Source organism: Echeneis naucrates, chromosome 21 (genome assembly GCF_900963305.1).
Source record: "Echeneis naucrates chromosome 21, fEcheNa1.1, whole genome shotgun sequence".
Lineage (NCBI taxonomy): Eukaryota > Metazoa > Chordata > Actinopteri > Carangiformes > Echeneidae > Echeneis > Echeneis naucrates.
The window spans coordinates 3866327-3882773 of NC_042531.1; the positions used below are offsets into that span (position 1 = coordinate 3866327).

Genomic DNA, 16447 nt, shown 5'->3' on the forward strand with positions numbered 1-16447 from the left:
TTTAGTTTAACGTTATTGCTCAGTCTATTCCTGGAACTGGAGCATACAAAACAAGCAAAGTAATTAGTGTTCACTTGGACTTTTCCATGAAAATCAGTTAGCATCTCTTTTATCTATGAAGTTAGGATACAGTAAGTCACAGCCCAATTTAAAGAAAAGATGTGCCCAGAAAAGTCCAATGTTAGTAACACACAGCCCATTTTTTTGCTGTTTCTGTGCAGGTTGTCATGGTGGCTCAGAGGTTTGACGAAGGCCTTTGCTTGCTGAGTTTTCACATTCTCCGTCTGTCTGTGTGAGATCTGTGTCTGTTTCCTTCAAAAGCTGTAAAAAGGGTTGGGTGGGTGGATGTATGGTTGTGTTTCTCTAGGTGTCTGTGGCGTTTTTGTATTGTTTTAGGGTGACTCTGTTGTTGTTTTGATGATGATGTTTTGTGCAAATTGCACTATAGTCACCAAAGCACTATTGAATTTGTGAAAAAGGAGTTAGAACAGTGCACATTTACCTGATCTGTCACTATCAGTCTCATGGCCCTCACCCCACAAAAAAATTATGCATTGTTTGATGTTAGAGAAGCATTTGTGCAACACATCTTTTATTGTATCATAACAATACACATGGTACATTCAATCAAATATACACAACAACACTTTTTCTTCAAAGCATTATCTTTTAGTTACTTCATAGTGAAGAGATGCTGTTTGCAATCTAAACAGCTAAACAGCTAAACAATCTAAATCTAAACTGAATACTTTTCAAATTTACAAGATTATTCCCTGAGAGCATTTATTATGTGTAGAAAAAGCAAAAACATACATATACTTATACTATACAGTGGTGTTGGACTGCATCACACAGAGGGATGTTGTAAATGTTTTGTCACAGCAAACTATAATGAACTATATATTATAAAAACATTGTTTAAAAAAATAATGCTTCCAATGGTAAATTGCAAGTAAACATCCTTGTTTAAAAAGTGTAAATCATGGCTGAGCTGGAATGCATCAGTTAAGAAGTTTTTCAGGGATATCCTCTAAAGCTGCCACTGAGTTTATTTTTTGTGGAGTGAAGGATGAACAAAACAAATTAATTGTCTTAACAGCTAGAAACAATATGTGAAAGGAGAGTTTGTCAAAAACACATTGTGTTCGTACAACAGCAAACACATTAAGGGAAGTCTTTGTTTGTGGAGGGAATATTTACAGGCAGAGCTAGAAGGTGCTGTTCTGCCGAGCCAGGATGTAATCTGCTTTCTTTTTCCTTTTAGGTTTGAAGAGGGCATAGAGGAAGATGGAAACCACCATCAGGAAGCAGCATACCGCCACCACAGCCACCACAATCCATGTAAATGTGGAGTCTGCAAAAAGAGAGCCGAAGGTCAGTTATACACAGTAGAGGCATAGCGCTCGCACTCCTGAACCTCCTGAATTTTACTTGATAATTTTCTGATTTAGAGAAAATGTAACCTTTGATTGTAACCTTGATTTACACTAAGTGTTTCAGTTTTCAAAATGTAAGGGAAAAAAAAAAAACAAAACCAAAACACAACTTACCTTCTAACCTAAGCTGTGCAACAACTTCTTGTCTTCCTCCTTCGTTCTGAGCAACACACTTCAGCTCTGTTCTCACATCTTCTTCTGTTACTGATACGATAATAAGCTTTAACTCAATCTGGCAGCTTTCGGACATCTTGATCACCCTGGATGAGTTGAAATGGACACAACCATCTGTTTACATGATGATTTTGGTTTCACAAAATGGAAAAAGTTGTTGCTCAAAGGTGGAGCTAATAAGTCCACAGACACACAATTAAAATCCAAGATTGTACAAAAAATAAATAAATAAATAAATAAATAAATAAATAAATAAAAAAAAAAAGTGCCATAAAAAAGAGTTATTCAGTTGTTTTGCACATCTTTGGCTACTCATAAATCATAAAAAATATAAAGAAAATAACATGATGTGATAGCTGCAGCAACTATTCAAACACCCAAATATCTACACCCCACTAGTTAGGTTTTTCTTTTGACTTCAAGTTTAAATATTGAGACCAAATATCTATGAAAAACAAATCAGTTACCTTCTTCCCCCCTGCAGAGCCCGCCCATCAAGGTATGATAACTCCACTGATTGGCCATTGACCAGCCATGTGACCGCAGTGGAATCTGACATTTGGCATTCAGTGAGTACTTGGCAAAACAGCTCCAGGGCTGATCCTAAAGAGGTTCACAAGGGAATTACATTTGGTGTTTGATTCTGCACATTTGGTTTATTTGCTAAAGCATTTTGAATAGAAGCATAAAATGTAATATGATGTGAGAACAAAAAAAAATAATAATTATAAAAAATCAAACTTACCATGTTGACTTTCAAAAATGGTGCCATTCAAAGGCGAGACAATGAGTAGTAGAGGAATAACTGGAGCTATAGAGTAACAAATAAGATTTAATAAATAGATTAAAATATGGGGAAATGGAAAAAATCGCTGGAGCAGAAGCATCTGTTATCCTCACAAAATAAGAAAATGAAGGTAAAGAAACTCACTTGTAATAATGCTGATGCTGCTGTTTAGCTCTGGGTCAGAGGTTGCGGAGAGGTCAGGCACAGTAGTGGTCACTGCTGAGTCTGGGCCTGGAAAAAACAGATTTACACGCAACAGTTCTTAAAATGACACCAACAATGGCTTAATTCACAAAATTATAACAGGTCATGGCAAATAAGAGGGATTTTTAGTCTTCTGTGTGACTTCAGGTATTATTTTATGTGTTGCACCTATTTGACCAGTAGGGGGCAGAGCACGCTAAAAGATTTTGGAGTGCTCTGTGGAAGTAAACTGATCTCAAATTTATAATGTATAAATTTATTACTGAGGATGCTAGAAGTATATTTATAGTTAAATGAAAGATAAATTAATTATTAATCAGGAAGACTTAACGCTAATTTGTAAAACAAGACCTTAGCGGTGTGAACTCTTAAAGCTGGCATTAATTATAATTATTATTCAGTGATGACAGCACACATTTATTTGAGTAATTATAATTTGGTTTTAAAACAAAACTCACAATTGAAAATTTAGCAGCTTGGTGGCGCTTCACATAAAAGACGTTGTCACCTACCTCGCACTCGGATCTGAATAGTTCTGCTGACTTTGTACTGCTTGTTATTGATGAGGACTCTGAGTTGACATGTGTAGAGACCTGCGTGGGAGTGCTTCACAGCTGGGATTATTAATCTACCGCTGTCCTGGCTGGAGGAGCTGAACGCGCCATGTTGGAGTACAGTGGAGTTAGAGTCCTGTCAGTGAAACACAAACTGCATCACTCACAGGAAGAGGCCAAGATGTATTTTTCACCTAAAGCCTGTTGCTCAGTTACAACATTTGTGATTCTAGGACCTATTAATGAAATCGTTAAGAATAAGAAGTGTATTTCCCCTCACCTTGTACCACTCTATCAGACTGCCTGTTTTGTTGAAGTAATCCAGAGACGGACATTTGTACCTCAGCTTCTGTCCTGATGTGAGATTGATCAGATAGTACATTTTCTGTATGTCTGTCGAGCTGGACTCGTACACATGTAGCCTGATGCTCCCGGTGATGCAGTAGGATTCATTTCTGGAGAAATTTGAAATTGTAGTTGCAGAAGGTGAAGCAAAGAAAGATGCCGTTTGGTTCAGCTAAATGGGAAGCGCTTCAAAAAATTAAATCTCAGCAACTTTCAGAGATGTTTTTATCACCCCATCTGACTTCTTTATAGATGGAAAATTCAATAGAAAGTGGAAAAATGAAAGGTTAGCTAGAGTTAAAATTTGCATTAGTATTACTTCCAGTTGCAGTATGCAACATAAGTTAGATTCAATAATCAGATTAATTGGTATATAAAACTGTTGAACATTGTTAACATTATTTTAATTTTGGTCAGATTAAGTTATTCATTAATCTCATGTTTGATGAACCACCTACATTTAAGAACATTTTACTGGTGAAACCAACAAGTCCACATTTAGAAAATAAGCATTATTAAAGCAGCCAAACAGCTGAGGGATTAAACATGCATGTGCAGCGTTTTGAATAGCTACCTATAAGTGCAGACATATTGTGCTGAGTCTGAAGCCTGAGCTGGGAGGAACCACAGCTGTCCGTTAGACTGCTGGACACGGTTGTCCCCGTTGAAGGCCTCCCCCTCTGTCCCGTTGTCCTTGGTGATTATGAATCTTGCCGTTGGGGGTGCAATCCTGCGAACCGTGAGCGTTCTCCTAAACATTGTGAAGGAGAGGATCACGGCTTCGCCCTCCTGTCTGAATATCTCCACCTCTGGAGACACCAGGTAGCAGCCGTCTGTCAGGGAAACACCCAGATTATTGCAGTGACACCAACACGTCGTCATGCTAATACGTTAAGACATCGTTAGTTCATTCTCATCCTCACCCCTTGTCTTTCTCACGAGCTAATCTTGTAGTTTAGTAGAAGCTTAGTTTAAATCTTCATTAAAAAAAAACTAACAAAAAAAAAAACAGAAACTTGTGTGAGTCAAGGCTGATGAATTGTGAGTGAAGAAGTGGCCTTGTAACTTTATGATTTAGCACTATGCAAATGCAGATGCTCTGCTTCTTGCAAAAATTGGCTAATTTTTCCAGAGTTGTTTTATTTTGTTTATTTTGACTCTTTCATTTCTGTGTCCTCTCATGTTTCCTGTATGATGAATTACTGACTTAATTATGCTGCTCTGCAGAACGTCCTAAGGCAGCATCATTTATATAGCAATGTTCAGACAAAACGCAATTCAATGAGCTTTACAGGGCAATGAAATATATCAAAATTAAACATTAAGATGACATTAAAGTAGCATTAAAAACTCTATTTTGAAAAGATAAAAACTGTATAAGTCATGTCCAGATTGAATAAAATCAAGTAAGAAACTTGGAGCACTGTTTTCTAGAGGACAATTTTCACAAGAGAAAATTATCTTAACTGTTAACAAGTCAATATTTTACTGTAAGATAAGCATACCCATTAAGTATATACTGAGTATATGCAGTGTACTGTACTGTACTCAGTAAGGCCTTCAGTTAAGATATTACACAGTTTCAACAAACTACTTGTGAATAATATGAAATATGTACAGTCAAATACCATATACAGCAGCAAGCTCACCTTTCATTGGCAGAGGAGGTAATTGGCTTCCATGAACTTGTTCCATGATGACCACAGCAAGCATAAGTGCCAGGTGGACCATGATGGCAGTCTGCAGGGGCGGAGAAATCTGATATAAAAGATCCACTGATCAATATAAAGTGTCATATATATATATATATGTCTATGGAGGAGTCTGAGATAGAGTAGACTCAGCTTCCAGCCAAAATAACAGAGATTAATACTAGAGAAGAGCAAGTGAGATGAATAACAATCACAGTGATAATAACAAAATACCTCTGATGGAGGAAAAACTGTAATATTATCAAAGTGAGACAAAGGGACTGGGATTTTGCTGATGCTGTGTCTTCAAGTCCCTTAGGTTCACTGACGTTTAGCTTTAATTTAAACTCTTTAGCCGATTGTAAACCTTGTGACATCACAGAAGCTGTCATCTGGCACTCCCCTTAAATCCCGCCCCCACACTACCCATTTAGATTTAACGTCCAGTAAGAGTCACATGAAATGTTTAAAGGTAACTCATATCAGAGGTCATCAAAATTTTTATATCTAAGCAATAAGAAAATTATATTTACTTTTCAACAAATATTAAATTATTAGAATTATAACTCTGACTATAGATCTGTTTTTCAACAGTGATTTTTGTTGATAGAAGATCAGGGCTTTTATTTAAAGGTTTTCAATTACGTTCTGTTCCTTAGCTATAAGCATTAATAAATAATCTGTCTAGTAAGGACCATTGTACCATATGTAATCACTATAATTCACAACCATTCACAGCCATTATTCTGACTTTGCACATTCAGCCTATGTTAATTTAACATATTCATAATGTAAGTTATGTAAGTTATTTTCTATTCCATTCTGATCTGATCTTCCTGAGCTGTAGCTGTCAGACAGGAAGGTAAACCTTTGGGCTTGTGTGGAGAATTTTTGCCACAGAATCAAATCATCATTTCCATGGAAACAAGCTCAGTTTCACTTCTGCTTCTCTTCTGCTTGTGATAAGGCAGGATCAGCCGACAACACTGTCAGTGATAAATCTTTTCCCTGAGAAGCTTATGTTTCATTATGTCATCAGAGGGCAATCCCATTCATAAAATCAGTGGGTGTGTCACGGGTGTAAATCAGCATCAATACATATGACTCACTGTGGATTAAGTATGGCATTATGTGGGATTAAATGGAAAATTTGGCCATTGGATAGTATTCAAGTAAAAAATCTTGCTAAGTTAATTTTTAACTTGTCATATATTGTACAAATACTGTTTGCCAGTTACATAATGAATATTATTTTTAGTTTAGTTTAGTTTAATTCAGTTTATGTCTAATAAAAGAGAAATCAATCAGCAACTACTGTCAGCAACAATAAATCCAGTATTTCAGCTGCCTTCAAATTCACGATAAATATTAAGCGGTGTTTCATTTTTTTTTGTATAAACAAACAGTATGTTTTCATGTGGAGTTAGATAAATGAACTGAAAATACCCTGACACAGTCTATGCTCAGGCTACACAGTATAAACCATTAAGAAAAAAAAATTAAAGAATAATAGTATATAAATATAGCAATATTGTGCTGAAAAATAATGTATTATTAATTAATAATGCATGTAAATATAAATATCTATTAATAAAATTGTACATGAATACAATGATAATTACAATATACACAAACATACATATGTATTCCTGTAAATATGAATTTATTAGTCTGCTGTCAGGCTCAGGCTATAGATCTGCATTTATTGTGAGCAGCTGAGAATACTCACAGTGTTTAGGCGAGTGTGGCGATCCAGGCAATGTGATGGTGACGGCAGGCAGATGTGAAATGATTGTAGCCTGGAGCAGCATCTGGTCAGTTTCTTGTCCGCTCAGGGGAAACCTGTACTCTCTTTTCAAGGTTCCCACCCCTCTGAGATGGAAATTTCTCAGGTTTCTCAATGCAACATAGTGTCCCGTACAGCTCACCACTGTCTGCTGACTCTTCAAATCGGACATTATCAAAAAAACAAATGATCTTGGAGAAAATATTATAGATTAAGATGCTCCCTACAAGTTTTGCTGATAAGAATGAACTACGGTAATTTGAAGTGTTTACAACTGTTGGTGCTGTTCCTCTGACATCATCTGCCTCTTGCGTCAGTGGATGAAATCTCAATTTGTTTAAGCACAAGAATACACACACATACACACACCAACTATCTCCATAAGAGAGAAGCATCATAAGTCATTATTGTTCACTGACATAATGAAAAAAAAAACATTTTCTCACCACTCGCAATGTGTCGCCATGCAGTAACACCTAGTTGATGAAATATTCTTCGGTATCATATCTGCCACTAATACAATGAACATAAAATAGTAGTTGTAGGAAAAGAATCACCAATAGCTGGTACCAGCTGAGATAGCGGGTGACTTTTTTTTAAAGTTATTCTTACTTGTGTACATACACTGATAAAGAGAGTAAAGCCATGGACTGAAGGGAGGGGGCTGGGAGTGACGCAAAGCAAAGGGTCACAGGTTGGATTTGAACCAGAACAACTTGCAGTTAGCCTTTGGTGGTATGTACTCTACAGTACCTGTTCATATGTTGGGTACTTTTGAAGTCTGGTCAGGGCAGAGTTTACTGTTTATCAATGCTTCCGGTCTATAGATAGAAATACATCACCTGGTTCCATTTCCATGCTGATCTAGATCTTCTCCTTCCCTTCTCTCAAGTGCTCCCTATCTTAATTTCAGTATCAATTCTGCTTTACTTTTCTTATTATTTGACCATTACTTTAAATATAGTATTACATGCATTCATCAGTAGAAACTTGTTTAGTTGGTATTCAGCACACTGACCTAGATGACATGTGTTTTAAGGAATTGTCATTTACCAAGTGAAACATTCACCTCCTGACTCTTGTGTCTACTGCGGCCTGTGTCATTTTAAAACTGAGGATTTGGTGATCATTTGTCCCACACAGCTGACTTCAGTCATTTGACCATTTGTAACATTTGTGCAGCTGTTTCTTGTAGTCAAACTGGAGGTGTAGAAAAGGTCATGAGATGTGGTAACAGCATCTGTATTGTTTCTTCAGGATATATTCCTCATGATTAGTAATTATGAGCCAGCTTGACTATAATGAAATGTGCAACATTCCCTAATTATCTTGTAGAGCAGTACGTGACGATGCCAGTGTTCATTGCAGCAGGTGGCATTTGATATTGCAGCAAGTAGAAACCATGGTAGGCGGGTCAGGATCGTGAACTTTCAGTTGATGCAACTGTAAATTACTGTTAGCAGGGAATCTCGTTGAAAGGATCGAGCTTTGCATCCAGGCAGGTCATGTTGAAAGTACAGTAGATACTTAATACACAGTAGTAAGACAGAGAGGGACAGAATATGTCCAAGGGAGATCCAGTTTATATAGATATATATATAAAAACGTTCCAACAGAGGTATCTTTCAGAAAGATGGGGCATCTTTGTGTTGAAGCTTGTACTGTTAGCTAATTTTTTTTTTTTTGAATGACACCACCAGATTTGGAATCAGCTTCAGTGGAAAATGGGATTACTGCAGCTGCCAAAGAGTTAACTGTGAAGTGAAAAGCCAGTAAAAGGTCTTAGTATTTAGTATTTATTCATTCAATTACCAGTTTTTAGATTGATGAAATATGGAGAAAGAACTTTACTCCACATGGATCACGGATCTCATCGTAAACAATGGAGGCTGTGACCAAAAAACAGTAACTCTCTTTATGAAATAGTTCCTTCAGTCAACCTGTTTAAAAACAGCTGTGTAATAGTGGTATGACTCAGTGGTGTCTTTGCACAGAAATGATGGTGTTCAGCATTGTGCGTTACTGTGCATTACTCGGTTTGGCTGTATTTTTGCCTGACTGAGCACTTTTCAAGAAGTGAATTTCAGTGATACAAGCTGTGTGGAGGCAAGTTAGCCAGAAATAATACCATACATCCATTGCACAACATCCATGTGGGATGTTTAGTTAGTGAAGCATAACAGAAAAGCAAACCTTGTTTAAACATGTGCAGTTTGTTTGGATTGATGGTGATTCCAAGAAGACCCAGTGCGCCACAGAGATTTCCCCCTGATAGGGTTAGTGTTAGTTAGGGTGCGTTTGCATTCAGACCATGATTGGCAGGTATTAATGTGGCCTGAAAACGTTCCATGAAACCATCACATCGGCAGGAGCAGCAGCCTGGTAGGGTGACTCTATAATGCCACATTCTGACAGAACCATCTGCTGCCTGAGCAGAAATTCAGATTCATCACTCCAGGTTTTTCTTTTATTTATTTATTTTTTTATTTATTTTTTGTGCTCACCTATTCAGTGCACGATTCAGAGTGCACCACAGCCTCGGGCCTTTGTTCTTGGCTTTTGAAGAGCTGCCTCGACATCTGAAATGTCAAAGAAGAAATAGTTTCTGTACGTGGAGCTGCTGCTCACTGCATGATTTGCCTAAGTAAACACCCTAGAGAGAGCAACAGTTTAAGCAACATTCAAACCAGCTCATCTCACGCCAACAGTTGAAGTCAGAGGTCAAATTTGTTCCTCATTCTGATGTTTGATGTGAACATTGAAACTTATGCACATTCATATAAATTAAAGAATAATAAACAATATGTATGGGAAAAGGAAAATGGGACCTTTCATGTGCAGCAGAACAGTTTTCTGAAATCTTTGACATATGTGGGTTAAAAGGTGAGTGTTCACAGAACGCAGCGTTCGTTAAACTCAGCCTGGCCCTCAAGATAGCAGGAGGTATTGCATGTTTTGGGAGTTCTCCAGATCACCTCATTATCTGATACCTTTGTGTTCAACAACATAATGACTCAACGGTTCAAACAGGCCTGGTTTATTTTTCTTTTGCTGAGGAATTTACATTCTGACCCGTATCTATCAGTCAGCTAGATAGTAGACAATTTTATACATCACTGCAAATTGTCAAAATTTAAATTTCTCAATGTGACAGAACCGAAGTTGCAGCTGCAGCAACAGAAACAACTAAACTGCCTGACCTGAGCCATGACTACAGTAATGTAATGTATAAAAAAGTCTCCAGATGTATGTTGCAGCATTTTCAGTCAGGCTTTGGTGGAGCTGTGATGGCAGCACTAATACTGCTCATCTGATGCTTCAAGAAAACATGTAGATTGGCTTTTTAGCAAAGTCTCACTTGACATTTTTTGCTGAATTGAAGACAATGTTTCAGTAATTTAACTAACCTAATAACTTCTAAGATTTCATTTGTCAAAGTGCCCAACAGGGTGGACTCAGTCACCTCAGCTTTTAGACATGTGGAGTCTAAAAGGGGTGTGAGAACAAAGCTGCATTAGCTAAAGACTTAAAACTTGACTTGTGCCAAAAAAAAGAAAACTTACATTCTCAGAAAATTACATTTGTCATTACTTCTCGTTTCAGCTGGCCTCATACACTCACTCATACTGTGATCAGACAGATACCACAGGATGGCCTCACAGAGAAGTCAAAAATTACAACACACTATCTTTTTTGAAGCAGCGCTTCATGTGAATGGCTAATACAAAGGAACATTGTAGACAGAAGAGATGGTAAAACAGCTCAGAGGAAATAAGAAGTAGTTGTCAGTACAAATCAAATCTGTTGAAATACACGTGTTAAAACGTGTCTTTTCAACATGTGTGCTTTCAACCTGTCAAAGAGAAAAGACAAACTCTTATTTTAAAATGACTTTTAAAGTTTATTCAAAGAAAAAAGCCTTCAGGAAAATACACGACTTCCTGTCATACAGAGAGGACATAAGTTAGAGTAGCATGGCAGAAACAGCGGAGGAAAAATACGTCGCTTCACGTCCAAGCCTGCAGGGAACGTTTCTACGACGTTTCCACGTTGAAGCAGCGCTATGTGAATACCTGAAATGAACAACACGCGTGTTGTTTGTTTTTGTAAGTAGGTGATATAGCAGGGTGTGGAACATGACCAAAATATGAACATTTCCAAGAAAAACAGGGCTCAAGAAGCAAAAAACAAAAACATAAAGAACCAAGACGCATATGCGCTTAACATAAATACTGTGATGCACATTAGTGTAACAAAACATTGCCCCTGTAAACATTTTCTCCACCTAAGGTGAGCGGAATAATATTAAACCACTGCAGCCGCATATTTACGTGTACGTAGACTTACAGAAACAACAGAATCTATAGTTAAGCCTCTTGACTAGCTCTAAAACTTAAGAATACACAATTCCTCAAGTGATTCTTTATTTTTGAGTGTGTGTGTGTGTGTTAGTTTATTTTATTCTTTTCTTTTAAGGATTTCCAAGTAGTGGTTTTCATAACAATATGTTTACATGTTTTATGCGCTGCCCTCTTGGCACTTTTTCCAATGTGAGTCGGCATGCGACTGCTTTTTCTCGTCAGATACAAACTCAAAACTTTTTTTTTTTTTTTTTTGCCCAGTAAGAATAATCAATAACTGTTTTTTTTTTTTTTTTTTTTTTTTTCCTTTTTGGTCGTTTTTTTTATGAAGTCAAAACATCCACTCATCAAGGCCTTGATGCAAAAAGAGACACACATTGGGTATTACTGCACACACAGACCTCAGACGACACTGCACTGGGATCCACACAGCTTCTCTGTACAAGGGCAGGGAGTGTCCAAATGCTGCTCATGTGTTGTTATTGTCATTGTCAGGGGAAAAAGCACACCCAAGGTAAACTTGTTTGTGACCTGACGTGTTTGGACATCATATCAGAGCACAAATTTAACCCCCACCCCCCCTACTTTTTTTTTTTTTTTTTTCCTTTTTAACCAGACAGTGTGCAATCTTTCAGAGTCGTCATGGGAACGGAGGAAAATCCAGCCCAGCAGATGGTCTGCAAGAGATCAATGCTGCAGTTTTGCTGCTCAGTCTTTCACATATACAGACAACTTAAATAACAGCCGGAACAGGAATTGGAGCACGCAAAAGAGAGAAAACTATTTCTTCCCAAAAAAAGTGGGTTTCCGTCTTCAGTTTCTTCACAAACAGCCGAGTGAGGAAATGTTCCTGCTCCTATTAGTCATCACAGTAACACTGAGATCCAGAGTCTGAGTGTTGAATTGGTGAGGTTCATCTCCTCATTTGATGGAAAAGAGTGTCTGACATTCGCTGCAAGGACACACATGATGCCAGAAAACCTTCCTCAGCTCTGACACACTCAAGGTGTTTGCTTCCTCACAGAGTCTCACAGCTGTGGAAAAGCTTCTGATCGTCTTTAAGTTGAAATTGAACATCTACAATTGATCACTTGTAACAAGATACAAAGCAATAACATCATCTCATGCCTTAGACCACCACACAGTAATAAGTCTTTCTACATTCTAGACACTTAGTGCATTGCATTCATACAAATGAAAAATTAAATGATTTTATAATGAAATGGAAGATAGAAAACTTGCTGTCCTGAAAAAACAAAACAAACAAAAACAAACTGATTGAATCAAGCCTGCTGACCATAGGTTTACCTCTCTGCCACAAAAATCCAATTTGTCGATGACATCGAACTCTCTGACCACACATGCACACGCACTTACTCAACTTTCTAGTCTACTTTATCACCCCCCCCACCTCTATTTTATATTTGACTATTCACAGCAGTTCAAGTTTCCCAAGCTGAGTTTAGGTTGTCATGTTTGACTGGTGAGAGAAAAACATGACCACTGACAGTATCCGGAAGCTTAAATTATTTTTTATTATACATAGACACCTTTTATTTATGTTATTTTTTGGACCACACCCATATCACTTTCTTCTTGGACAAACACACCTCGCACTTCTGTGGGCTCAGAGTAAAAGCAAGCAAACTGTGAACAGTGGGTGGATGTGCGTAAATCTTAAAAAAAAAAAACCAAAAACACAAGGTAAAGGACATGTTTAACTCCACATAGTTACACTTATCTTCAAGGAATAATAATAATAATAATAGTAATAATTCAAAAATACTATTCTGAAATCCATCGGCTTCAACATCTTTCTTTCTCTGTCATCCCTCTTTTTTAAAGCACCTGTCCAAACAACAAAATGCTTCAACAACACACACACACACACACACACACACACACACACACACACACACACACACACACCTGTCGAATCCCATCAGTCAGACTTATATTAGGCCCCCCACCAGCTCTGGGGTTTTGCGGTTTCCCCCTTGGCTGACAAGTCTCGACCTCTAACCAGCATGTCAGCAGTAATTGGACCAAACAGTACATTTACACACACTACTGGAGCATTAACACAACAGACTCCGACCCCATTGCCTGAGGGCTAGGGGGCAAGAACACGGGGCAGAGGGGGAACTCTCTGACAAGAGGCAGACCTGCAGACGGTAGTAGCAGTAGTAGTAATTAACGTGGTAGCAGTACTAGTAGTTAGAAGACCTCAAGCTTACTGACCAGCCAAGGAGCACGGAAATGATGCAGAGGTACAAAATCTATCCCATCACAATCTGATGAGCACCACGAAAACGGAGAGGGAAACAAAAAAGTGTTTGCTCCCTTTTCTTGAATTCACATTTAATTTACTTCTACTTCCTTTTATGCCTTAATTAATCGCTGATTTCATTTTGTACGCAAGCCGTCCCTTCAAGTGTCTCACAGGGTGATGGCCACATGACCGGTCATCACCGTGTGGCAGGTGGCCCCCCCGGAGCATGGACGCAGCAAAGGAAGCTGAAGCCGTGGTTGTCGACCGCTCCAGAGGGCCGGTTGGTGGTTAGTTTTGTTCTCTTTTGGTCGTCCAAGGGCTGACGAGACATCGACGGTGGGTTCTGAGATCCAGTGTTAGCGAGGTTGGAGGACAATGAGGAAGATGAGGAGGAAGAGGAGTAGGAAGAGGGCAGGGTGTGGACCTCTACCAGCTGAGCAGGTTGCTCCGGCCCAGAGTCATGAAATAGACCTGGCTGGAGCCTCCAGACCGAACAGAGGCGAAGAATACCTGAGGAGCAGACGCAGAGGGTTGGAGGTTTTACTGCCAGGTGTGATCCCAAGATACCCAAAACATTTCTAAACATTTAAACATTATTATTAATGGAATTTAAAACTAATCTGACTGATAATACATTTAAATTTTGCTTCACTTTATGTAAATTGAGCAAGATTATAAGTCATTTCCCATCTTTGATTTAGAAAAAGTCATAACTTGCAAAATAAACCAGTATTCCATAATTATTCAACTTTATAGTAATGCTACATCGGTCATATTATTTACCAATTTTTTCATCAGCCTTTCATCCAGTATTAGAAGATCTACTTTCTGCAGCTTAATGGTCACAAGATTTTTTCAGCAACTTCAACTAATAAAAGGATTTAGATTTACACTGACTGAACACTAACCCTGATTAATGAACCATTTGACTGAGAAGGGGGATCTTGTTTCTGGTAAGAAATTTGATTCCCTGAAATGATGATGTCACACAGAGTGGGCAAAACATTTCAACTGCTCTTCTCTACTTCTCGTCAGGCCAAACAGGCCAAAAACGTTTTGAGGAGAAGAGAAACTAGAGCAGTTCTGGAGTTTCTTCTGCAGCTGCCAGAGTTGAACCAACAGAAGCTGAGCAAAGTAAAAGTGACTTTGGAGGACTTCGGGGCAACAGACTGCAGCATTGGCTTAAAACCTGTAGCCTGCTTCCCTTTGAACAGTAAGGGGACATTAGAGGACGCTCTGCTGTGTCCTCTCCAATGCACTGCAGCAACATCTGACCGGCAGCACAGTCAAACGTCCCAAACAAACAAAACTCTTGTTGTATAAAGGATGGTGGCTGCGCTTTAAAATGTATGATTTGTTTTGATCCAGAAAGACAGCAGCAGGCTGGAGGCTGGATAAGAAACTACATGGAGGTCTCACCTTGTCGTTTCTTTCACAGAGGAACTTGAGTCTCTGGGCTCTCTTGTGCATGAAGACACCGTCCAGATGACCTGTCTCCACGGACCGGATCTCTATGGCCTTCTCCCCCCAACCCATGATCTGGTTGGAACGAATGTAGGCTGCAGAGAGGTCATTCAAGTTAGTCAGTACACTGTTAAAAGAAAATAAAATAGGGTGTGTGTTTGCTCCTGTGACTCACCCACTGAGGTGGGCATCTCCCCCCACTGCAACACCACGTCCTTTGTGATGCGTCCATAGGTGTTGACGTAAACACCTTCGTCCTCGTAGCACACCAGCAGCTCGATGCCGTCAGTGTTTGGCAAGATGATGATGGCATGAGACTGAATACTGGTTTGGATCTGCAGAGAGACACATCAGGAAAACATGCTGTTGAATTATGCTGAATAGGAATAAACGTACATCAGCGTTGTTTTCAAACTTGGGTCCAGAAAAGCAGCCCTGAGCAAAGATGCAAGTGAGATGTTTGAGTGTTTCTTACGTGTGTGGGCAGGTAGATATCATAAACGGCCCCAGAGTCAACATCCACAGCGTGAAAGCCTGAACAAGAGCCATAGATGACCTTTAGCCTCTGACCTTCCTCCACGGTCAGGTCCACCAGAAGGGGTTTGTGCACCAAGTCGCCAAAAGACTAAAGGACACAGGCCAGAAACAGCACGAGCATCACATCAGTCAATATGTGCCACAGCAGCGATCATCAATATTGATAAAACCTGTTCAAATAATTGTCAGTCAATTTGTATTTAAAACACATACGGCACAACTTTGGCATCAACATACATTCTGGGTATCACAGCAATAAAACAACACGGACACAAACCAACTAATGTGCCAGACAGGTCCGCTTCCTCACCTTGAAGGCCATGAATTTGTGGTAGGGTTTGGGTGCCCAGGCGTAGACCTCCACCGAGTTCTTCAGAGCCAGAACCAAGAATTTGATCCTCTCATACTTCACTGTGGAACAAATATCGCAGCAAACATTAGAGCACATTGACACAATGACAGTAGTAGATCCTTTGTTTTTTGGGACATTTTATTTCCTGTGCATTGTAAATATGAGAAGCTTTGAAGCAAACAAAAGGGCTTGGGTTAAATTACTAGACATTTACCAATGTGAGAAAAGAAATATATGATAATTTCGTTTTAGAGGCTTTAATATGTTCCTTTACGGTCAAGATGACACAAGGATCACAAGGAACAGTCAATAAAAACTGCAGCGTTGCATGGACAGTTTTATACAAATAATGACAAACACTAAGAAGAGGAGTTTCCAACAGGAAGTGTCGTTCGCTGGCACGACCATCACCAATGACATTCTGGATTTTAGACAGGACAGCGCAGTTATATGTCAACTTGGGCGTCCTGCCTGCAGTATTTCC

General features: G+C 38.9%; 2 protein-coding genes across 5 annotated transcripts in view; both read right to left on the reverse strand.

Annotated features, from left to right (window-relative positions):
* Window positions 1-663: 663 nt before the first annotated feature.
* On the reverse strand, window positions 664-6981 carry LOC115062261 (interleukin-1 receptor type 2-like). Of its 2 annotated transcripts, none has more exons than XM_029530889.1 (10): window positions 6921-6981; window positions 5150-5258; window positions 4075-4333; window positions 3436-3610; window positions 3114-3291; window positions 2542-2628; window positions 2356-2421; window positions 2078-2213; window positions 1551-1696; window positions 664-1354 (listed from the first exon to the last, which is right to left on the reverse strand). In XM_029530889.1, the coding sequence occupies exons 2-10, from the start codon at window positions 5229-5231 to the stop codon at window positions 1209-1211; spliced, it is 1275 nt and encodes a 424-aa protein (XP_029386749.1). In that variant the 5' UTR covers window positions 5232-5258; window positions 6921-6981; the 3' UTR covers window positions 664-1208. The 2 variants fall into 2 exon arrangements, with proteins under 2 accessions (XP_029386749.1, XP_029386750.1); XM_029530890.1 differs by having other exon boundaries at window positions 5150-5240; window positions 6921-6973.
* A 4635-nt stretch (window positions 6982-11616) lies between these two features.
* The window catches only part of LOC115035266 (mitogen-activated protein kinase kinase kinase kinase 4-like), a 65254-nt gene continuing 60423 nt past the window's right edge, over window positions 11617-16447 (reverse strand). For all 3 annotated transcript variants that reach the window (XM_029493012.1, XM_029493013.1, XM_029493011.1), the window contains 5 exons: window positions 15922-16022; window positions 15550-15699; window positions 15250-15409; window positions 15030-15169; window positions 11617-14120 (listed from right to left, as the gene is read on the reverse strand). In XM_029493012.1, the coding sequence (XP_029348872.1) occupies window positions 14037-14120; window positions 15030-15169; window positions 15250-15409; window positions 15550-15699; window positions 15922-16022 (635 nt within the window). In that variant the 3' untranslated portion in view covers window positions 11617-14036. The remainder of the gene's footprint in view (window positions 14121-15029; window positions 15170-15249; window positions 15410-15549; window positions 15700-15921; window positions 16023-16447) is intronic.